We start from the raw sequence: 24985 nt of genomic DNA, 5'->3' as shown, positions 1-24985 counted from the left end.
GACAAGCTGGCAGGTGTTGGTAAATCTGGCTAGCTACAGCATGTCAAGAGGTAACAGGATTTCTTTTCTCAATGGAAAGAGAAATACCACTGTGTAGAACTAAGCAGACCCAAGAAAGCTAAGGTGACTCTTTACCCTGTGTGAAACTAAGTAGCTAAGCACAGATGGAATTTTCATTAGAAAAAAAGACCATGTCAAAGGAAATAACCACCTATAAAAATGTTCTAAGGTGATTGAGAAAAAACTGTGAAAATCTGAAATACAAAGCACTAAGAGCAGGTAAACTAGTTTTATTTTAATTCTATCCTTTGGAAACAAGACACAAAGTCCTGTTCCCTTCTCTCATGTTCTGGGAGGTGTTGCAAGGACAGGCAGGAATGACAATAATACAGGAAAAAAACCACTGTCTTTGGAAACAAATTTTTTGATACTGTACTGCAAGGGAGTAGACTACAAACCTCAGTCTGGAGTGACTGGAACTTAAAAAATTTTTTCCATTTGGAATTGCTCTTAACTCTCTGGCTACCACAGACTCACAACCATCTCCTAAATGCCACAGGCTAGACAAAGTAGACTTTATCAGATAAAGTGAGAAGGGGAATGAAAATTAAGACAAGAAATAAATCAGAGTAGGAGGTAATTGGTATTGGAAAGACAAGAAAAGAATTATGGCAATACACAATTTTTCCCACTCTTCACTATAAGCAGTAACATCAATGATGCTGATAGCAATATATCTCTAATTCCTTGTGGGACTTCTTTAGGACCTCTTTGACTAATGCATTTTCCAGAATCAGGAGATAATGGTCTGTTCAAACATGTCACAACAAACTTTAAAAAATCAGAATCAGGCAAGGAATATGGCTGCTATGGTGGACCTCAGTTCACGTATCTCCATGTACCTTAACAATCAAAACACTAACACAAGAGGTTAGTACGAGAGTCACAGAGTGTGTAAGTTTGGAAGAGGCCTGGAAGGCACCTAGAATCCTTGTCTCTAAGGAGGAAGACGCCATAGCCTCCCCGGGCAACTTGTGCTAGTAGTCAGCCACCATTACAGTGCAGAAATGTTTTCTGAAGTTCAGAGAGAGCCTCCTGTGTTTCAGTGTTTGTCCACCACCTGTCACTGAGCACCAATGGAAAGAGCCTGTCTCTGCTCTCTTTGCTCCCTTGTTCCATGTGCTTATTCACACTGAACCTTCTGTTCTCCAGGCTGAACAGCCCCAGTTCTCTCAGCCTGCCCTCACAGGACAGCTGCTCAAGTCCCTTCATCTTATTTATGGTCCTTTGCAGGACTCTATCCAGTATGTCCACACCTTTCTTGTACTCGGCAGCTGAGAAATGGACATAGCATTCCCAGCATGCCAGAATGACAGAAATTATACAAGTTATAAATGAGATATAAGTGGTTTTGACAGTGAAAAATTCAGGCTCTATTTAATAACTGGGCAGGATTTTTCCTGTATAGAACTGTGAGGCCTGGGAACAACTCTGCCCCTCTGAAAGCTAGCAGGACAAGCTGGCCGAGGCTTAGCTCCCTTCAGGCACATGAAGGTATTTACCAGTTTCTTCTCTACTCCATGAGACAAAAAACTAGATTCATGTCCTGAAGGAAGTCTCAGACCAATTCACCATAGTTCTGAGAAACAGCAAATCACAATCACAAGGTACAAACAGAAGTCAACAAGATTTCAAGCAGAGAGGCATAGTTTTAGCCTTTCAAAACTTTTATTCTTTGTGTTGCTTACTTATTTTTCCCTGACTATATCCTATTGGCATCACCATGACCACCACTTTAAATTACTGCTTATTTTCCTCATTGCATTATTACTGCACTTTCAGGGCAGTATACTATAATACTGCAAGTTATTCATTCTGTCAGCTCAACTTGCACTTCATCACTATCTTCCTCTTCCAGCTGAGTACAACTCTTCAAAGGTACATTAAAATCCTGTATCCTTAACAAGTCAGTATCTATTGGTTAATCTTGAATTCTAAAAACAAAATGTCCCTGCATTTAACATCACAGAAAATTCAGAATACACCAGTTTTCTTTGGTTTTAGCAAAAGAAATGCAGGGCTCACTGAGTAACCTGATCAGGATTGAAGATAATTAGTATGCAGCATCTGACACATTTCCTGTTTATAAGATTGCATGACCCCACCATAAGTTTATGATCACCCACACATAAACAAAGAAAAAAAACCCCACCAAATAATTGCTATTTTTTTTTCATTTTGAGCTTAGAACCCATGCAGCAGGAAACAGCCTAAAGTGAATTTAGAACATGGTTATGTTCCTTTCAAACGGTATTTATACTGGATATACTGACAGGCTCTAAACAATACAGAGAGTGCAGTAAATCATTGGGACACCCATTCCCTTTTTCTCTCATCTTTTCAAGTACTGTGTCTGTTCTGACAGCATGGTGAATTATAGGTTGCAACCTCAGAATGTAACAGTAATTGCAATGCAGACTACATCTTCTTTTCAGAGCCATGGCAGGTTGGAATTTTTTTAATTTTCTGTACTGCTTTAAATTATAACACTGGAAGTATTTTATCTGTACAGAAATTCTATATATACACAAAACCTTTCCGTTTTCATGATGCACTGAGGAATCAGATTTATAATACACTGTCATTTCCATGCCTTCAGGAAGCATTGCACTTTCCTAATTTTTGTAAGGAATGTCATACAGAAAATCATCAAGCCACATTTTGTGTCAAGTCTGCCATTTTTAATTATTAGCAACTAAGTTTAAGAAATTTCTCCTTTGGTTTAACAAGTGTATACCTACCTCACAGAGTTTTTTTTTATGCCACAACTCATAAAATTGTTTAGGCTGATGCTCGTCCCTTGCACTAAATTACCAACTAATCACAGGAGATATTTATCATCTCAAGTTTTTTATGTGAGAATTGTCAGACTTAATCACCCTCCTCATATTTTCACTACTTACAGACCGTCATTTATCATACATTTCAGCAGTGTGACAACAGTGGACTATTTTCCCCATTTTTCAAGTATGTTAAGAAAGACAAAAGCATGGCAAAGCAGGGCAAATCATGACAAGAGCTTGAAAGTTTTACTGTCTCTGATAACATCCACTTCCACCAAAAAATGGTCCCTAAAAAAACTATTTATTTTAATACCACTTTTATCTCAGTTATAGAGATAAGCAGAATTAGCAGGCTAAAGCTAATAAATGGAAAGTTACAGTTAATTATATAAAATGCATTCTGATTTTTATCATTGGTTAAACTCTGCAGATAGTATGAGAGTGATCTGTTCTAATCAAATGTTTGTAAAAATTAATTTCTTTGATAACAATGCTGAAGAAACAGTTCCCAGAAGCCTTTATAAAGTGGATTCAGGGCACATTAATAGAAGCTGAAAAGATGACTAACACTGGTAAGATTACTAATTTCTGGGATAACTGCTGAGATATGTGGGGAATCATACCCCACATTCTTTTTCCACTGCACTGACGAGTAAGAAAACATTTAAAACAAAGATACCCAGAATAGCATAAATATATGGCGACTGCTTTATTCTGGAGGAAGTTCATCCTGCACTCGTGGGCATGAAAGGTGCAATTCTCACACAATACTGCACAACAAGAGTAAACTAAATTATGTAAGATATCACATCACTGAAATAAGATATGAGTGACAATGCCGAAGTCGACCAAAGGACACACTGAAGCATAAATGCTACCTCGGCATTCACAGCATCACAAACTGAGCTGTGGGGGGATTCATGCTTGGAGCAACTTGTTCTTTATGAACTGCATCCCATGGAAAAAACCCACAACGGAGCAGTCCTTGGAGAACTGCAGGCCATGGGTAGGACATATATGGGAGTAGTTTGTGCAGGACATTGGGTAAGGATACCTTAAATGCCTGCCAGCTGGGCACCCAGCTGCTTCTCAGCCCCCATTCTCAGCAGGACTGGGAAACAAAATAAGACGGAACAAGCCTGTAGATCAAGATAAGGAATAGGAAATCACTTGCCACCTATCCAAAACAGACTTGGTTTGAAGAAACTGATCTAGCTGCTAATTAGACAGAGCAGGACAATGAGAAACAAGAACAAATTTAGAAACACTTCAGATGCCATTTTTTGCTGAGCAAAGTTTACTCCCAACTCCCTTTTCTCTTCTCCCAGAGGGCAATGTGAAATGTGGGTTGCATTCAGATCATAATACTTTTCTCTGTTGCCCCTTTCTTCTCATACTCTTCTGCTGCTCCTGTGTGGATGTCTCATTTCACTTTATCCCATTACTCTGGACTAATCACAAAAGGGGTGGTTTTTTCTTTTTTTTATAATCATTAAAAAAATAATACAAGACCCAGAACCTAGAGTCAATAAAGAAAATTGCCATGCTTAGGTGTATTCTTTGTCCAACTTTGTATGCTTTGTTCTGAATTTTTAAAAAAACTCGACAGTCAGTCTCAAATCATTTCACAAAACATCTGCAGGGTAAAGCAAATTTTCCTCTAAATTTAATTAAAAAGTATGACATTCAAAAGAGTAAGTAATTTTAAAAGTAAAATTGACTTGTGTTACATTATTTCAGTTTTTATTGAGTTCTAGTTTTTAATGCAGCTGACTAAACATCTGATAAATATGCAGAGTACTCTAAGGAGATTTCTCAGATAACTTGGAATAGCTGAAATTAAATTAGAATAAAGAAATGCTAGTATTCACCTAGAGTGATTCATGACAACTATGGCATAAAAGTACAGGTATTTTCTGGAAGACTTTACTATATTCACAAGTCCAGATATTACAGGAATAAGTATCAATGCTCTTGAGTACATTGCAACTTCAGTCACATCTAAAGTGATGAATGCTAAGATGCTATATTAGCATTGTAGTCATCAAAGTTAAAATGGGCATTTTTGATTAGGAGAAACATAGGCAAGATGAAAGCCTTGAATTCTTCCTTTAGAAGCAATTTCATTAAAATAATTTCCATGTCAAATATGCAGAGACTTTTAATTTCAGAAGGAAAAAAACTTTTACTTTTCTAGAAAATAATTCTAGTGCTCACTAACCTTGCATTTTATTAAAAATACACTCTAAGAACAGAGTTACCACTGTGATGCTCACATCTGCTACTGAATTGCTGGGGCATTCACACATACAAGCAGCTCTGGGACTAAACACATTGAGCTAATCTCCTGATGAAATAATCTTCAGCACTGTATCCACTACCCACAACAAATCCAGGTCTCATCAGATGCTCCCAAGGCTGATTACATGCATTTACATGAACTCATGGTAGGCAGTCAACATAAAATTTTGAACACTTCTCTAATGTATGGAAGATCACATTAACAAAATTTATTCTACTGAGTAACAATGTGGAAACCCCAAAACGCTCTGTGCCAACAACTATGATACCCAGGTCTGAGAAATTTGTAGTGCATTAGTGACCTAGTCAAATAAAAGAGATGGAGAATCTCTGAAGGTGAATTCTCCTTTCTCCGGAATCTGAGGCTGTACAAACAGTTTGATTTTCAGGCTTATGGTGTGTTTCCATGCTTCCACTGAATTTCTTTTGTATGTTGACTTCTTGACTACTCTCCTTGTGAAATGTCTGTATTTACAAGTTCCTCTGTCCTGGACTCCAACTATAATCCTCACCCTGGACAGCAGACTGTCCCATTACACTGCCTACTCTGGTTTATCCATAGTGGATTTTCATGGAAACAAAAAAGAAGAAAGAGCTGTTTTCTCAGAAATGGAATAACAGGACTACATCCAGATTTTTCATCTGTGCTAACAGCTCAAGGAGGTGCACATTAATGCCTCTCCAATGATGGTTAGCAATATCACCACAAGGTAACTAAGCAAAATTCTCACTGTTTTACTGTGCCATGGAGATAATGCATATCATCCTCCAAGTCACAACCATAACTTGCTCTCAACAACATTCAGATGCTCTGCAAATCTTGGCACCTGCCATCGAAGTCACCCACAACATGTGTAATAAATTACATGAAAAAATGCAGCTCTCTTGAGACATTATTACAAGAACATGTAGCACCATTTACAGAGGAAGAACCAAAGATCTTAAATGGTTGGAAAATATTGTCCTTTCACTGTAAAACTAATTGCTAATTTTGTATTGCAGGTGGAATCTTACCCTGGGTGACTGGCAGTGCCAAGGCACAGAAAGTCTCACTGTACCTGTAAATGAAGTTCCTTGCCTTATCTACATTATTCTCTTCTTTCTAAGAAGAAAGATAGATACAGTGGGGGCTGGCAAACATCCTCTATACAAATATTATACAAATATAAGGAAATATTTTAGTAAGACAATGACTGAAGCAAGCAGAAACACTCTTAAGATTTCACAGTCACTGCTTTAAAATGTCTGTCCCTAAGTGAATTATGTAACACACACGTTGAAGTGAATTGCAACTCAGTCCATAGTGATGAGATTCACAAAATAAAGTTAGACTGTCTGCTGTTTGTCTCCTGATCATTATGGATATAACAAACAGCAGATGTTCCTCAAACTATTAAAAAGCCCATATACCCCTGAAAACTTTGCCAGCACATCATACTACATTTCCTGAATCCCTCAGGATTTGTTCCCAACAAAACACTTATTTCTAGATGTTCTGGTTTTACTTCATCAACTGAAATTCAAAGGAACAAGGGCAGTGACCATAAAAACAACTTCAAGGTGATAAGGTTACTGAAAGCAAGCTTCGGAGTATATTATTCACCTCACCATGTACAAAGAACTCAATCCTTTCCAATTGCAAAGACTTGATTTAATCTACTCATGATGCGTATGAAAAGAATTTGCAAGCTTGGTTTTGTTCATATTTGAAAGAAGTAGGATTTTTTCTATAACAAATATAACCAATCTGAAAAACAGTATATGAAGCTTTTGAGTGAGCCTTTTCCTTCATTTTAAAACTAATGTCAAGTGTATCTCAACTGAACATATTTTTTGTCTTAGGCAATTTTTTTTTACTGTCCCACATAAGATTTTTAGATGCCTATGTCAAAAAAAAAAAAGAGCTCTAATCAAAACATAAAACCAACAGTCTTCATCAATTCTTGCATATGCAGAAGAATCACAGCAACAAAAATCTTAGCAAGTGCGTGCCAAGCAGAGCTCTTACACTCTGAAAATTTAAGTTATTTAAGAAGAAATGTAATGATCACAGGATTAACTCTAACACCATGCCACAAGCAAGACAGCATTGTAAGTGTTCTAGAGTTATACTCTTGCTTATGGAAAGAATTTTAATGGATTTCTAGAAACAATCATGAAATCTGAAAGAAAGTTTTAAAACCAGTGACTTATTTCTGCCAAGCCATAATCAACTGCCTTAAGAGCTACTTAGCTCCTGTAAGTTATAATGGTATTTTAAAAACTTTCTAGTTTTCTTTCACACTCAGTATTATGCACAAAAAAATGGAGCAAAACAGTTTTCCAAAGCTTTAAAGAAGCCTCAGCCCTCAATTCTGTAAAGTGAGCAGAACACAGTCCTTTTAAGTTTGAAAAGATCTGGAATACAAGTCCTATGTAGTTCAATTTCACAAGTAAACCTGCTTGATAATGGGGTGGGGAGCGGGGGAGAGGTGGAACTAATATTTATTTTAAAACAGGAATTGGGAAAAATGTTAGACTGCTACTATCTAATATGCACTGGAAAGGTATCAAGAGACAGAATCTTCTCTGACATTCCCTCCGACTAGGAGCCACCCAACAGCATTAAAAAAAAAAAAAAAAAAGGGCTAAGCTTAAATAATTGACTAATTTATGTAATTTAAACTAATTTGCATTTTAACCCAAGCACCTGAACAGTCCTGTGAGCTTTTGAAAGCTCACCTCTATTCTCAAAGTGGGTACACTCAAAATACTGCGCCAAACTGGTGTTTTATTCAAATAAAGTCATGTAGTTTTATCATGTTCCTTTTATATAATTTTCCATTATTCTCAATTGAGCTTTTAGGAGGAGTAAAGCAACCAACTTTACTCAGTTCAGACTAGCATTTGGCGTTTCATGTCACTTTTAAAATAGGAAAAATTTCTCAATTGTCAAATAACTGCTTCAGATTGACAGGCATTAATTATTATTTGATTTTTTCTAAATTCTCTCTATTTTTTTAGCTAGAAGATAATTCAAATTTACAAACTTTGTTATATTAAGTACTAACAAGTACAATCAGAAAAAACATGAAATGGAAAACCTTAAGAAGCAAAAATAAACAACTAGAAGTTACATACAGAAGCAGATTATCTGTCACTCCTTGAAAGGGCTTCCTTGTCTTGCTAAGATTCACAATTCTTATAATTCATTCTCAGTGTGAAGTTTTAGAGTAATATTCATAGAATTAAAATATATACTTATTATTATAGCAATTCTAATAAAGGATTTTCAAGAACAGTTTGACAGCAGATCAAACTTAGCGGACTGTCGTACTCAAAACATCCAAGCAGATGGATATACGTTTCTAAGTACTTTAATTAAAACCTGAAAACTGCCCGTTTTTTTAATTTGAATTTTTATTCCTATTATTTTTTCTATCTTATCCCAGAATTTTCCAGTCACCTCATTCCGCATGTGAAAATAAAGCCCTACAAACAGAAAGATGAGGCAACTAAATCCTTTCAAAACCAATGAAGTTTCATCAAAGGTCTGACCTAAACAAACAAATCCAAAAAACGGTCTTAAGGACTAAAAGAAGTTATGGCAAAAGTTACTGGAACTTCCTATCGAACACAATGCAATTTTATTACTTTTAGAATATTATACTTTCACCAAAGTCTGAGCTACCTACACATCAGTACACCCTTAATGACTTTTGAAAACCTTGAAAGCATACCTTATTACAAAAACCAAAGAGTAATCATGGGAAAGAAGTACAATTGCTAGAATACATTATTCTGGTTTATATGAAACTGTTTTAGGACCCCTTTCCGTTATAAGTATCTTTTTCCTTTTGTTTAAAACATCAGTTATAATGAAATAGTAAGGCAGAAGTAATTAAAAATATTCTTTCCTTTGTACCCTCAGGCACTGACTTTGCTCAATTTTTTGTTTAAAAAAAATGCTCACTTTTAAAATTCTCATTTTTCATCTGATCTGTGATATAACTATACATAATCTTTGTCCACATACTTGACATTGAAATAGATTAGTTGATCAAAAGACTGGAATACAGTAGGATAAGGAGGTATTCTGGTCAAAAGGAAAAGGCTAGTTTATAACCCAGTGTCATTCTTCCATTTTGATTCTGAAGTTCTTTGCAAAAAAAATCAAAACCAGCCAAACAACCATGTTGCTTTCTAAAAATACAAGAATTCCACTTATTAATTCACAAGCAGTTTATTTTGACTTATATAGTGAAATGTATGCTTCACTGTTTGAGTGCATATAAATTTATCTAAATCCTGGACACCAATTGAATTGAGTCAGTTCAACAGCAATTGAACATTTCACTCTTTGTACATTGCACATTCTCCCGAAATCTGCATTAAACAAATTAGTCCTGCCATCTGGTCACAACTAAACTGTTCTCTGTTGCAGAAATAGGCCAACACTCCACAAAATAGGTGTCTGGATGATTTACCCAAAACAAGCAAGAACAATCGCTCAGCAAACATTTGATTTAATCAATCTCGTCCAACCCCCAAGCCATGAGGAATTATTCTCAACTAACAGAACCAGTTAAATATGCAATACACTGCTTTTGGATGCCCTAATGAAGTTACCTGTCATTAATGATCCAGTTCAGACACAGATTGAGAGAATTAAGGTTTTTGCATCTCTTTACTATTTCCATCACGGTTTCATTGTCCAGTTCTGTGATATGACGTAGATCCAAGCTTGAAAGATTTCTTAGCTATTGAGACAAATATGAGAGAAAGAAATAATCTGAAATTCATTCACATACATAACTGTTGAAAAAATTGTTAATTTTTTTGGAAGTTACACAGTATGTGCAAGTTAGTCATGAAAGATATGATTACTAGATCTTTTAAAAAAAGCAAACATACCAGAGATATTCACAGAATTCAGCTTGAGCAAAGTTGTGATTCAGGCACCCAGTTACTACATAAAATCCAGACATTCTCACTCAAGGTGTCATACAACCTACTATAAGGGCCTAGGCCCTCCTCCTCGTAAATACATGGAGCGCAAGATACCAAGGTAAAATATCAACTCATTGAGCCACAGGAAAAATAAGGCATGGAAGGAAGTGAGACAGCATGTTTGTGCTTACATTCAAATGAATGTAATTAGCGACTCCAGAGTATAAAGCTTTCAAAGTAAACAAATAATACAAACTCCCTGGAAAATACAGTATTTATACTGTAGTCTAATCTGCACAGTTATCAATAACAGATTGGATATTCTAAACAACAAAATTTGGAGTCACAAAACAATATGATTAGGAGTTATGCACTAATTAAACTGACTTATTCCTAGTGTTAATCATTCCCATGTCCTTCAAAAGCAAACCCTTTTACAACTTTTATCAGTTATAGATGCAAAAAAAATTTTTTTACAGACTTCTCCAGTATCACTTTAGTCACAATAACCTCCAAGTACTGTTTGCTTTTTAAGCTGTCTGAAATAATCTCTGTTATACTCTGGAAAAATAATTGCATTAGGCAATATTGACACTTTAATTAAATTTACTTTCCCTGTAAGAGAGAAAAAATGATCCTCATCAGTGATTTAAGTCACTAAGGATTTGATTAGGTAAAGACATCCAACTGAGATCCCAAAATTGGTCCACTTCAGTAGTTAATTATTAAGTCAATGAATTTAGGACAAGTGGGTAGGGTGGGAGGTGGCAGCATGGGATGAGAAGAAAATAAGAAAGAAGAGAAAAGGACTTCAAATGTAGGCAGCCTTCCACAGAAAGTGGAGTTTTGTTCTTTAAGTTTTTAACAGGCTCCAAAAAAAGCTGAAGACAAGCTACATGCCATTCCCAAAAATTCTGCAAAACAAGCATAATATCAAGAACCCTCACCTCTGAGGAACATCTCTAGGGTACATCTACAGAATCTAGGACAATAATATTTCAAATATTATGATACTACCACAGGTATCACTGTGGAGGTAACTTGCTGTATTGCCACTGAAATTCTGAAATAAACTTTTTTGTGTATTAGGGAGCAGAGCATATAGTGATTGATACTGTGTTGGCAAAAGAGCCACCTTTTGCAAGCTCTATTTTCATTTCATACATACTGCACCAGCATCAAGTTTATCTTCTATGTGCCAAAAAAAAGCTCATAACCAATTTCTCTTTTTTCCCTGCATAAATTATAAGAAGGGGAAGTTTTCAGCAACTGTAAATTTCCCCACCTTCATAAAGCTATTCATACTAGATATTTCAGCCTTTAAACCATGCAGGCAATAATGTGGTCTATGCCTATGACATATAAAATACACCTGCTGGACAATTCAACAATAAGTATATGTTCTATGACACTAAACGACTAAGGAGATTTAAAAGACAAGTAGAAAATCTTCCCACTGAAGAAAACCCCAATCTTTCTTTCTCAGCAACATTCTTCTTATGAGAAGATGACAGTACTGGTGATTCTTTTGCCATTATTATTCCTTACTGACTAAAACATACAAATATACACCAAAGTATCAATGCCTGGAAAGGGGCCAGTACTCCTTTAAAAATTCCTAAAAACTGTCTTCAAATTAGGTAAGAGGTAACGACCATATATTATCTACCTCAAAGATCCAGTGATGAATGCAGCAGAAAGCTGCATTTGAGGTTTCCCAGGAAAAAAAAAAAAAAATTGCCATTGCATGGCTGGAATCAAAAACTAAACTGATTTCCTAGAATTCCTTTCTACCAAATTGATAGGGTTTTCATGGTAGATTTTTGCTCCTTACCATTACAGGAGAATGATCATTCCCTCATTGCTTCTTTCCTTCACACTAGTAATAGTCTATCTATTATTATACTCAGTATAGAGCAACTCAATCATCACTTGTCTTTTTCACTGTTACATTCTTTCATTTTAAACACCTGACCTACTTGACAGGTTAATTCTTTTTTTTTCTCAGGCACAACATACTCAGTGAAGAAAACCTTTGTGTCTTAGAAGTTTGAAGAGACTGTTTCAGATTGACACATACTCAAGTATAACGTAGTCTCTACAACCTCAAAATTGCCATTACAGAAGTGTCAATAGCTTTCAAGACCAGTAGAACTGAATACACGTTTGCTCTTGAGACAATTTTGGATCAATCTGAATATGACAGTGAAAAGAAGACCTCCCTGCCTACTTAAGAGGTATCAACATCCCATTACTGGTCACAGAATTGCAATAACTGCAATTTATTGTGTATGTAGTAATTTTTCATTAAAAATATATATATACACCTGAAAAACAAATTTCATACTTTATATATTACCTGAGAAGTAATTTTGGGGGAGAAGTGCTACAATCACTACTATGAAAAAATTGGAAGAGAAAAACACTAACCCTCATAGCTAAATAGTATGATATTAAAAAGAAAAACCAAACTTCTCCAAAGCAGAAAATTAAAAAACAGATGCTTGACTCCACAGTGCATTCATAAATTCTGACATTAAAATAGTGTACCTTTAAACAGTATTTATTCAAGAGCAAGAGTATATTCTGTGACTTAAATACTCAATCTTACAGAATTAGGATGCATAATATTTTTCCTTTTGTGTTTTTTTTTTAACCAAACTTATTTTGTTCATGCAGCAACACCATTTTACTGAGCAATTTCAGGGCCCTTCTTCTGCAGATATCCAAGCTTTTCTTGAAATCTTAATTTTATAGCTTTGCAAATAAGCATGCACGAGGAGAATTTAAACTTCGAACTCAGCAACCTCAGTTAAAATGTTTTAATGGAAAAAAAATATTTAATGTGACAAAACACACAACGCAAATAAGTAGGCAGAGGGCTTAAAATATGAAACAGAAAATAGCAGAATTTTTTAAAAGCAGCAACACTTAAACTAATTTTGTGTGATACACAACAAGAATGATAAACACATTCTTGTTGAAATTACTGATTATCACTTACACAAAAGTAATGACATCAGTACTTTTGGCTCACAGATATTTTAAAATATGCTAAAACCTTTGAGGTTTTTAAATACTTTGGTTGGTTGCCTTAAATTAAATTTTATGCCAAATTATATATTTGAAGATTCAGAGTTTATCATACTGTTTGTGTGCCGGAATGTCATGCAATTAATAAGATTTCTATCTTGACTACTGAAACTTGGAATACTAAAATATGTGCAGTGCTTCAGGTGATAGAAAATTACTATTACCATTGGGATCATAGGTAATTTAAGGGTAGGTGTATCAACTCCTGTGAATATTTAGATGTTATTGTATAGAAATTGCTATTATAATGGGTACACAAATTTTTTCCCATTGACTGCTTCCCTATTTCCTGTAGAGACATGCTGCCCTAAAAAGCATAGAAGATAACAGAACTATAGAATCATTTAGGTTGGAAAAGAACTTTAAACCTGAGTCCAATTGAAACCTATAACTGAGAAGTCCACTGCTAAACAATTAATGTAAGATTAATCCTCTTCAGCCAAATAATTTCAGACGGTAAGTCCTTATAAGGACTTAATGAGCTTTAAACTCAGATTTTTGCTAATTAAGCTTAATTTTCTTGACACTCTGTGTATACACGCCTTCAGCGAATAAACTGGTCTCTGATTTAAGTCTCCAAAAGCAAATGTATGATTGCAGGAAATGAAAAACAGCAACATGAAAAAAAAAAACTGTAAACCATATTCTTTGGCTTGTAATATCAATATAATCTACGAAATATTTTTTAAAAATCAGTCACATTCATTAATTTTTACTGAAGAGTTGCCATAACTGAACTACACAATTCAGATATACTGTGATCCTAGAACAGTAATCATACATGGCCTAAAGATTTGGAAAATTATTGACTAGTTACAAAGGAGACTATTTTCCCAAAGACTGATCAATATGTTTTGCATATTAGTAAGTTTTAATTTCAATTCTTAGGTACTGTGAAACATTAAGGTTCACAGTACCTAAACATTGCTTAAGTAACAAACAAGAATCAAAAACTCTGTTGGAAGGACAAAGATTTAATTACCTCTAGGGCAGGGACTTTCACACACATATAAACTACATATATAGTATCTGTGTTACAAGACTCATTTCCAGTTTATAAACTATGAAAGTTGCTGTAGAATTCCATTTTTACTGATTCATAGTTTACACTTTCATGCTATTTACTGTCAAGTACTTCTAATAAATTTTTTGGGGGGAGTAGAGGGGAAGTGGAAGTTTCCTGGATCCAACACTTTCAACCATGCAGTCTTCTCTGCAATGTCTTTTTCACTTCATTGAAAGAAACGGCAGTTGGGTAAAACCACCTAATTCTTCAAAATAGGAGGAAGAATCTCTTAAGAGGGACACATTTAACTTCATTCAGCAAAATCATCAGGTCCAGTTTGACAAGATGCAAAAATGTTCACACAGCACCATATCAGGTAAAATTTCAAGCCAACACTCATGAAGAATGTCCCAGAATCATTGCATTCAAAACCTTCACTGAATGCCTTTTTCCTGTCATTGAAAGACTAATATTTAAAAGGGCACATTACTAAAGGCAAATAGATTGAAATAAATCATATTTCACCTTACGAAATCCAGCTTATTATATAAATTGATTAAGATACTGTTTTCCCCGTACCTAGCCAAAGAACAGCAATCATGCCCTTAGGCAGGAAGCTTAATGATTTTAAGATCAGAATGTATGCTGAAATGCTACCATAACAAGAGCAAAAGGCAGAACACCTGGTGTCAAAACAAATCATTTACTAGAAAGAAACCATAAATTACCCCAGTTCAGAAAGGCTCTTGTAAAATCAGTCTTGTCATGTGTAGACTATCATTATGTATGTCACACTGATGATGTCTACACTGAATAAGCCCAAAAATTTGCTCCATAAATCTAAATTTTGATTGACTTCATACTGACCACCAACTCAGACATAGGTATCACTAAGTTAGATTGGACATGGGTAACTAGTATGAGATGAAGAAGTGAAGATCACATGATTCCAAAAACAGTTCCTAGATTAACTGTCTTCATGCATTGGTGATTAGCAGAATAAGTTAGAATTTTTTTTCTGTCGAGGTTCTGTACAAGGATTCATACATAAATAGATATCTGTAACCAAAATTAACACACAGTCTGTCAGAAATACATGGTGTAGAAGCACAGAGTATATTGTTACAAAGCTATTACTCTTGCATATACACCAGAAACCAAAGGAAGAAGCCAAGGAAGTGGCTTGGTAATAAAACTATATCTAGATGTCAAGATTTGCTGATGCCAGCTGTACAAAATCTATTAAAAATGCAACAATTAAACTGCTGAGAAGCAATTACCACAACAGAGGAGGAAAATGCCACTGCTCTTGAGGTCAAAGATGTAACACTACAAAATCAGCACCTCACTAGAAAGAATACAATGTTTCTTATTCCCATACAGTTAATGAACAATGATTACCCTTCTGGCGGCTCTGTGCTCAACACAATCACCTAATATGCACAGGCACTTTTCGTATTTGTGTTGATCTTCGCACTTACAGGAAAAGCAAAGTTGAAAATAACCAGGGATAAACTCTTGAGCGACAAGGATGTGTGGATGGGAGAATGAGTGCAAACAAGAAAAAAATTATACACAGAAAGCTAATTAAATAATAAAAGATAAAACAAGAAAACAGTAAGTGGAGATGTGGTGAAACCAGAAGATAAACTAAAACATTCTTCCCGCCTCCACAGAAATTACACAGATAAGCGTTGGAGTAAATACTCTGACGTCATGGAGGAGGTCATTCACTTCCTTTGTAACGATGTTTGACACATTAAAACTAAAGGAAAATTAAACACATTCAGGTCATCAGAACGAACAACTGGTTTCAACTGGACTCTAAGTGTGAATTGCATATAAACACACTCCTTTTTTCCCTTTCTTTCTGTGTATGTACATGAAGTGCCTCTCATCTTACCCAATAATCATTATTTACTTTATCAGTATTTTTTTCAGTTTACAATAATTTCAAGGAAAAAAAGGCACCAACCTGATGACACGGTCTTGTTCAAAAAGCAATTTTTTTCTGACTGCCATTGTGTTCAGTACAAAAAGAGTGAAAATAAACCCTGAATGTTTCTTCTTTTTCTTAAGTATATAAGACTTTCTCTTTCATACCCCACAATTAGCTGTTAAAAAAAGCTCTGCAATGCAGCAGCACTGTAATTTAGAATTTTTCAAGTGGCAGTGTTTTTAAAGAGAGCTAATATTACTAGGGGGAAAATACAGTAATAATAAACTACTCAATTTTTATACATCCATCAACCCTAAGGCAATTTCACAACCGAGGCCACTGCTGTTATCTCCAGTTTGCACACAGGAGAAGCTGGACAGAAGGCAACTAGCTCTGCACAGCCTGGAGGGACACACTCACAGGCCACAGAGAGCAATCAGCAGATTCCACATTCTCTAGTAACTTCAGACTGGAGTAACTACTAAACGGTTATGAAACACCAGTTAAGTACTCAACACAAAACCAACCACAAATGGTTAGAACAAAAAATTATGTCATCAACAGATGAATTCTGGGAAAGACAGATGCAGCAGATAATGTTACTATTTGCTACAGGTCTTTCTAAAATGCCTGTCCCCATTTTTCTTACAAACCCCCTCTAAGTATTGAAAGGTTGCAGCAAGGTCTCCCTTGAGCCCTCTCCAGGTTAAGCAATCCCTGACTTTCAGTGTTATCACATCACCGTCTTTGCAGTATTCACAGCCTACAAAAGTTGTACAGATACAGCTTGAGGGAAGGAAACAGAAATACCTAAATCTCAAGTCCCAACATGTACCAATTTACTTACAAAGTAATTACATACTAAAAGTCTAAGCACCCTCAGATATTTTCTGAAGGACTATGCTCAATGGGGTCGCTCCAATGTAAATCAGGATTTCTAATAATTTATTATTATTAAACACATGAAAATCAGAAACACATTAATAAAAAGTCAAGCTCTTGACTCTTCTTCAATCAAATAAATGTGATTATAAAGCCATTTTGTTGAAGGATAAAACATCTAACATTTATTAAATACTCAATAAATCTAGGTCACAATAATGCAGCAATCAAAACATGTAGCTGAAGAGTGATCTTAGTGGAAATTTCCCACCAAGCCCTGGACTACATACCCTGAAAAATGTCTAAATATTGTACCTCCTATATTTATGTTGTATATATAAACATAACCTATGGTTATATAAAGGTAGTTTTCATATGACATGAAAATATTTGTATAATTTCTTTCTCCAACAGATATGCACACCTTTTGCTCATCACTTCAATATACAGTGATTTTGAAATTGCATCCTTTGAGGTTGTATAACTTTGCCATACAAATTAATTTTCCTGGCTTATTTCTTTTTGCATGTGTTCCAAATGTTTTCAATTCTTCAGTACCTTCAGCTAAGCAGCTCTAAAATTATGAAAGTAATAGACCGATATGCTGAATGGTTCTGTATACCAATAGGAGACCTTTACAGCTGCATCAAGAAAGTCTTTGCTTTCACCAGTCACACTCCAGTTTTATTAAATATGCTCTCTACTTCCTACCTCAAGATCTCCTTAACTATTTTCATGTTTGCATGATTCCTGGACGTACTTTCAGTTACAAATTTTAATTAGATGGTGTTTGTTCACCTCATTCAATAATCCATTTTATTGAAAACTTATATTACTTTCTGCAGATTCACTCAAGTAAATTTTCCCACACATCACTCACTTCTGTTATGCAAAAGAAAAAGGAAAGAAAATAAAATGTATCTCTCATATTATCTGTGTCAAATAAGAAGATTAATACAGTCAAAGTGTATGTACACAGGGGGTACACTTCTGCAACCAGAGGTCTGTCTAAATCTCTTGCAATTAGAATTTTGTATTTTAAAATGGAATTTTGTTTTGCTTGCAATGGAATCAGCTGCAATTAGATATTTTAAAGAGTTTTGACCTGAACATCATTGTTACTTGTGAGAAAATGTGTAGTCCCATAAATATATTTTTGGTAAAGTGTTTTTATACAGTGAAATCTAAATAATGCTAAGTTCACTCACTTAATCATGTTTCTGTCCATGTCAGTGCTATAAATCATACACATAATCTTATCCTGGCTGACACCTTTGACATGGCTGTAGTCCAAAACACTAGTGACTAGAAGAAGGTAGCTATGATACTTACATTGGTAAGGTGAATGACTCCCTTTGAAGTTACAGAACAGCCCATGAAACCAACATACTGCAGCTCAGGGCAATGTTCAGCAAAAGCTTTCACCGACTGATCTGTCACCTACAGAAAAGATAAACAGGTAACAGTTGAAAAGGTGATATAACCACATACTTAACACCGCTTAAGAAATTTATACACAACATCGGCTCATTTAGACCATTAGTATTATTATAACCATTACCATTATTTCTTTCAAGGGTTTGAGAGAGATTATTGCGTTTGCACAGTTATGCATGGACATATATACATGAAAATTAGGAAGAAAAAATATTTCTGGCAGAAGGCAGAGAAAAAAGAAACACAAGACAGGAGATGATAGCCACAAATTCAATCTTACTGTCATCCTATTTGTGTGCAAATAACCCAAGAGACAATTCTATTCACTATTTCATAAATTATATACAAAAATGAAAATATAACAAATTAGTTATTGTAATCCCGTAGACTCATACCATACCCATCATTGACTTTGCAAAGATTTTGAATTGTGTGCTACCTTGAATTTATATGCCTTCTCTTATATTTCTTTGTAACTAAAACACAGCAACTGAAGATTTCAACTTAAAAGTAGTATTACATCTGTTTCTCACATGAGACTAGGTAATCCCATGGCAATATAGCACTGTGTCAGTTGTCAGACAAATGGAGATGTTATCTAGTTTATTATTGAGATTTATTTATTTATACAACTCTTTTTCATCTACAATTAAGTTTGTTTTGTAAAATTTAATAACTATAAAACACAATCTATTGTGTAAATGCACTGCTTTGTAAGTAGACTAAATGATTAAAAGCAACTTTGTGAAGAATGTAATACTGACATAAGTACACTTAAGAGGACATCTACACACATTCATTTAAATAAGTAAGGTTTGTTTTCTTTTTGTTTTCTTTTTTTCCTTTTCTTCTGAGAAGTATATATTCCCAGTGCAAATGGCAGTAATGAAAAACCATATACTGACTGTGGGAAAAAGCCTGTATTTTCCAGCTACATGGCTCAGGAATGTCTCACTGTGTCTGGAATTCTAACTCCTGAATGCTGAGAACATTCAGAATTTCTGTGGATGCCTTCCTGTTCCCACAGAACCAAAAAAGCAAAACAAGTTTTGAAAGATGTACTGCACAGCTGAGCCTCAGGTGAATTCACATACGAACACTATTCCTGCTGTGCTTTGGATCACCATCACCCAGAGCTCCAACTTGCCCAAGATGTCACAATCCTGCACCCTGGCAGCATTTGGTGACCTTGGTGAGGACTCTGGCAGAAGAACTTTTGAAAAGATAACCCAGAGATATGGGTTTATAGGCCCATTACCTCTTAAAGCTGTATTGCTTTAGGGTTACTGAAAATTGTTAGAGACTGCAAAGAAACAATTTCTCAGTGAGCAGAGATTTTTACTGCTGCACATCTGCCAAATAAAAGTAAAAGGCAAGCCTCTTAGATTGTGTATTTAGAACCCAATTAGACTGAATACAGGCCGAAATTCCTAGCCTGTTTTAGACTGAAAACAGGCTAGGAGCTTCCCTAGCATTCCTAGCTAATGCTAAGGAAAAAGCATTAGCTGAACAGATTCAATCTCAAATTGGGTAGTGATTATGGGGTATCTGCAGAGACCCATGTCTCAGGTCTGCCTGCTTGAACAAAAGCAAACCACTATGGCAAGAAATTTCTTCTCTGATTTGATGACACAGCGTTACATTTTTACTTTTGCCCACTCCTCTCAACTAAGGACAGCCAGTCAACTATTACTTTTTTGAGATATTGATTACCAAGAACCTGTGACAAGTACAATCACAAGTCACAGGCTTAGAAATTTACTCATGATGCTACTAGAACCAAACCAGGGCTGTGGAAAAAAAAGTCTATCTCCTAAAGAAAATAAATTAAAACCTCTGATTCAGCTAATAATCTTAGAGAAGGACTCTATTACAATCTTAGTCTACCCTCCCTACAGAAGATTCAAGTGTAATTCTGTGTTGCAGACAGCTTTGTCCTACCTATCACGAAAATGCAGTAATGAAAAATCAGTAGCATAAATGCCTAATATCACAAATTCATTACAGAGCTTAAACCTTCAATCTACAAACAATTTCTTATTAATAGCTAACATTTAGGTGCATGAAGACTTTGAAAAATGACATTTTGAATGCAAATAATAAAATTACTATGTCTTAAAATATCTGCTTTCCATACTACAGTGTTTTGTGTAATCTAAACAAAACCTGTGGAAAAATAGTTCTAATAAAATTAATAGCAGTAGATTGTGACCATTTATACTAAACAGTTTACAGATCAGCAGTGAACCTTCTCAGTGCTTTTTAAATATGCAGCATTTTTTTAATCAGAAAAAGATTCTTCATTACCTCTGTATGTCTCATGATTTTACAGTCAAAAGGAGTGTGATATAACCTGATTATGCCTTGCAATTACTGTGGTAGTTCAGACACATATTTTGCTACTGCAAACAACTTGTTCTTAAATCTTGACTTATAAATTTAAAAAAGCAGTGTTTCTGTCATTTGTTGTCAGACAATGAAACTCCACCATCTGGAGAAGATTACTTCAACTTTTATTGGGAAACACTGTAAAAATTGTTTCAATCAACTGTACCTTCCTATGAGCATCCTTTGTTATACCAGTATCTAGGAATTAATTACTTCTTTTTCAGATCCTATGTCATTTATAGCAATTGATTTTTTTTTAACAACATGCTTCCCATTCAGACAGCCTGTAAGACAACTTGATATTCCGTTTGGTTAAACACTTTGAATATGACTCCACTTTCCTATGATTGAATTAGCTAGGAAAGAATATACATATATGTACTTCTATATTTACACACACACACACTTGCAATTTCATTAAAATGGCTTATCCTAAGATGAATGTAAGAGACTATGCATGGAAACATCAGATCAAAATACCTGTAATTCTAAACATCTGCTAAAAGGTTAAAAGGTAAAATTTATGTTACACCTTTTTGTTCTTCTTTTTTTGCAGGGTTTGGGGAAAAGAAGAATGTGTAGTGATTTGGAATTTATTTAAAACTTACATATAAACTGGTAGTTAAATAAAATTACTTAGTTTTCATTTAGAACAACAGACAACTAAATCCTATCAGTCCTTATTTATATATGGCTCAAAACCATAATGATACAATGTTGGTATGCTTAAGTTTGGTTGGTTTTGGGTTTTTTTTAATTAGATCTATTTGCATTAAGGAAAACAAAAAGTAGGTAAAGTTCAGCCATATCTGAAAAGGTGATCAGACATTGGGATGGGCTTCCCAGGAAGGTGATGGAGTCCCTTTTCTAAAAGGTGTTTAAAGGACGACTGGATATGGCACTCAGTGCTGACTGACAAAATGTTTGGTCAAAGCTTGGACTTAGCTACCCCAGAAGGTTTTCCAACCCAACTCATTCTGTGATCTGTGATACAGAAGCAACAAAGTTAAAGTTAAAGGGCACTTCTAAGACTGGAAACATCTCTTCTTCTGCTTAACTAGGCTTTCTTCTTATTCACCATCTGCAGCATCCAGCACCAACAGTTTCTATACAGACTTAAAGTTCTGTACTCCAATATGCAGCCTGGGTCACTGTTTCTATCAGAAGTAGGTTCCAGAAATAGCAATCTCTTTTACCATATGAATGTGTTTTATACTTGTAAGAGATCATCTATTCAGCAGAATGAAAGTGATGAACAAAGACAAAAAAAGCATGGAAAATTAGCAGTGATAAGTATGCAATATGATTATGCACCTTAAAACTGCCTCTTTGTTATGCAATGTGTAGCTGTATGCTAAATCTTCACTACTCAGGAGATAGAACAGGTGCATAAAATGTGTATTATAAATATGGCTTCTGTGAACTAACAAATTTTTAAACAACTGACATTCTGATGTATTATACAAACAGATTAGACTAGCATAATCTAAAACTAGATTACCATAAAAAAAACCCAGCAGTTTTACAGAAATGACCCTTGTCAACAAAGATAGAAATTCACACACAATTCTATTACAGATCACAGTACTGTTCTTCCAAGAATCTTTAGTAATTGGATTGTCTAGTCGACCTTCACTGACTTTCATTCATCGTGTCTTGCTTCATGTTAGACTTGCTTTGAAAAAGTAATATAAGATGATGAGGAGAGATTTATAAGTTATGCACTAAAGCATTGTGAACGGGAAATACGCTGGTCTGGAACTAATGGCACAGATTTTGCTCCTATCAAAAAGATCTATGATAAGTGAGATATGATTTAATCATTTTCTTTTTATGTATTGCAGCCTATTATATATGAATTCCAGTTCTGCATTGTTTTACAGAAATTCAATATCTTGCCTACTCTGAATTAGATTTTTAAGTATTAGTTTATTTTACATTCTATTAAATAAATGAAAATGCAAAAGGGAAAAAACAGAGATGATAATTCAAAAAGAAAGACTGAGGTGCAACAATAACAGCCACTCAAATTCCAACTAAAAAGCCTCACAATTAATGAACACCTACAGAACCTAAAACAGAAGCAACCGCAACAAAAATATAAAAATCAACTGGCACAGAACGAATACCCTGTTCTCTTATTTAAACAGGTGCACTACTTACTGTCTGTAAGTAGATCTCAATATGCAATTTTTTCCATGCAATATACATAAATAAAAGTTGCAAAAATATTCCTCAGAAGAATGAACTTTGCTAGAGTAAAAATACGCTATCATGTAAATAGAGAAGAGTAATGAAGCTAAGTATTCACTACACAAGGCAATACTAATGGTAGAATAAACCCCTTTTCTCCCAATTCCTTACTCCATAAATTTTTTCTCCATTTTGGTTGGATGCCAGCTTAAGCAAACTTTATTTGAAGTTTGAAAAGAAAGAAAAAAAAAAATAAAAAAAAGAAGAGCCAAAAAAAGAAAAAGGGCCAAAGAAAGAAAAAAAGAGCCAGGGAGAGCTTACTAAAATTCAGTTTTATGTCTGAAAAGAGAATAAGTTTGCAAAAACCTCTCCTGCCAATTCAGTCCTCAAACTTTCTTGCCTTACCTCTGCATTGTCATCTGCTACAGACTGAGGCTCACATGCCACCCGCTCTGAAGCCTGCCCCGCATGAAGCAGATGGCTACACCATCCAAGACAGTGTTTAAGGTCTCAAACACTCAATGTGCATTTTCCTGGTCTGTCTCCTGGGAAATCATTGTGTGCCACAACCTACAATGATGTGCAGTTAGCTGGTATAGTTTTGGTTTAACTCTTTTTTACCGAGACTTCCAGAATACATTAATTTCAAAAGATTCAGGCAAACCACACAAAGCAAAAGCATTTACAAGGGACTAATTTAGATCACAGGTAAATTCGACTAAATTTGCAACTATGCAATACATACAAAAAATAAATATAAAGCAAAAAGATTGCTGATATACAAAAATGTCTATATGCTGTAAACTGAGGCATTCAGGTTACCACTGTTCTACTAGCAGGAAAGAAACTGGATATCATTACATGAACATCTTTAAAAAAATCCCAGCAGTGAAGCAGTTTTGAGAGAAGATGCTTTACAACATGTGTGTGTTTACATAGGTACTTCGTACTTAGCTTAAAATTTGCCTTACTATCTCTAAATTTATCAGATGATGCCTCTTTCCCACAAAGGGAAAGATTACTTTGCCTCTCTTTTGACTAACACTTTCAAAACTGTTTTAGGGTAAAAAGTGGTCAAAAGGAGGGTAAAAAGAAAGATCAAAGTGGAACACTATTAAATTTTACACAGCTAAATTAAAGCATATAGTTAAAAATATTTAAGATTATACATATCTTCCTAGTCCTGTGAGTAGGAAATTACAAGTAAATTCCATTATAATTTAACCACATTTAAATTTAAGTAAAAATTCCATTTCATTTTTAAATTACTTTCCACAGGAAGATGCAATACTTTAAGTATTTACTAAGAGATTTAGTCCTAAGAATCCATCAAACAAACCAGGGCACTCATTAGAATCAGTTCCTAACAATATTTTAATAATATAATTTCTTACACATAAATTATACTATTAAATTGACCATAAATATAAACCCAACTCATTTTAAATTATTGGTAATTCAGCACAAACTTATCTTAGAAATACAGACAAGACAGCTATATACAAATATAGGGCTCTTTTGCCATATGTCCCTCAGAAAACAACAGGCAGAAATTGTGGAAAATGAAGTTTATGTTCCAAAGATTTATTTAAAATTTAAACTAGAAAGGACTTTTCCTAGTCAAGAGGACTGATACACTGCCTGCTTTCCCCAAGCATCAACTTAAATTATATTTGTCATAAGAGCTGTGACAAAGTAATTATTATTAGCAAACATGCATTGAATTCATGACCCCATATTGCAATTACAGAACACTGACAAAAATAAGGCATGGATAATCTGTCATCACACTCAAGTTCTTCGGACACCCAAATTTCATTAGTGAACAGCAGAAGGCAAGGCTCATCTTAACTAACTGCCAGAATGTACTTCTTCACCTTCAGTAAATTCAACAATTTGCTTAATCAAAATAGAAATTCAACAACTTCCAGCTTTAAGCACCAGTAGTACTACCAATTTCTATGAGCACTCAAA

General features: G+C 34.8%; 1 protein-coding gene across 1 annotated transcript in view; it reads right to left on the bottom strand.

Moving 5' to 3' along the window:
• The window catches only part of FBXL17 (F-box and leucine rich repeat protein 17), a 272487-nt gene that overhangs the window by 171034 nt on the left and 76468 nt on the right, over positions 1–24985 (bottom strand). The window contains exons 5-6 of the mRNA XM_054286349.1: positions 18326–18433; positions 9753–9883 (exon numbers count right to left, since the gene is read on the bottom strand). Of these exons, the coding sequence (XP_054142324.1) occupies positions 9753–9883; positions 18326–18433 (239 nt within the window). The remainder of the gene's footprint in view (positions 1–9752; positions 9884–18325; positions 18434–24985) is intronic.

The sequence above is a fragment of the Melozone crissalis genome, unplaced genomic scaffold (genome assembly GCF_028551555.1).
Source record: "Melozone crissalis strain CALT ecotype California unplaced genomic scaffold, PUWL_Pcris_2 ptg000005l_1, whole genome shotgun sequence".
Classification (NCBI taxonomy): Eukaryota; Metazoa; Chordata; class Aves; order Passeriformes; family Passerellidae; genus Melozone; species Melozone crissalis.
This window is presented reverse-complemented; position numbering and strand designations above follow the sequence as displayed.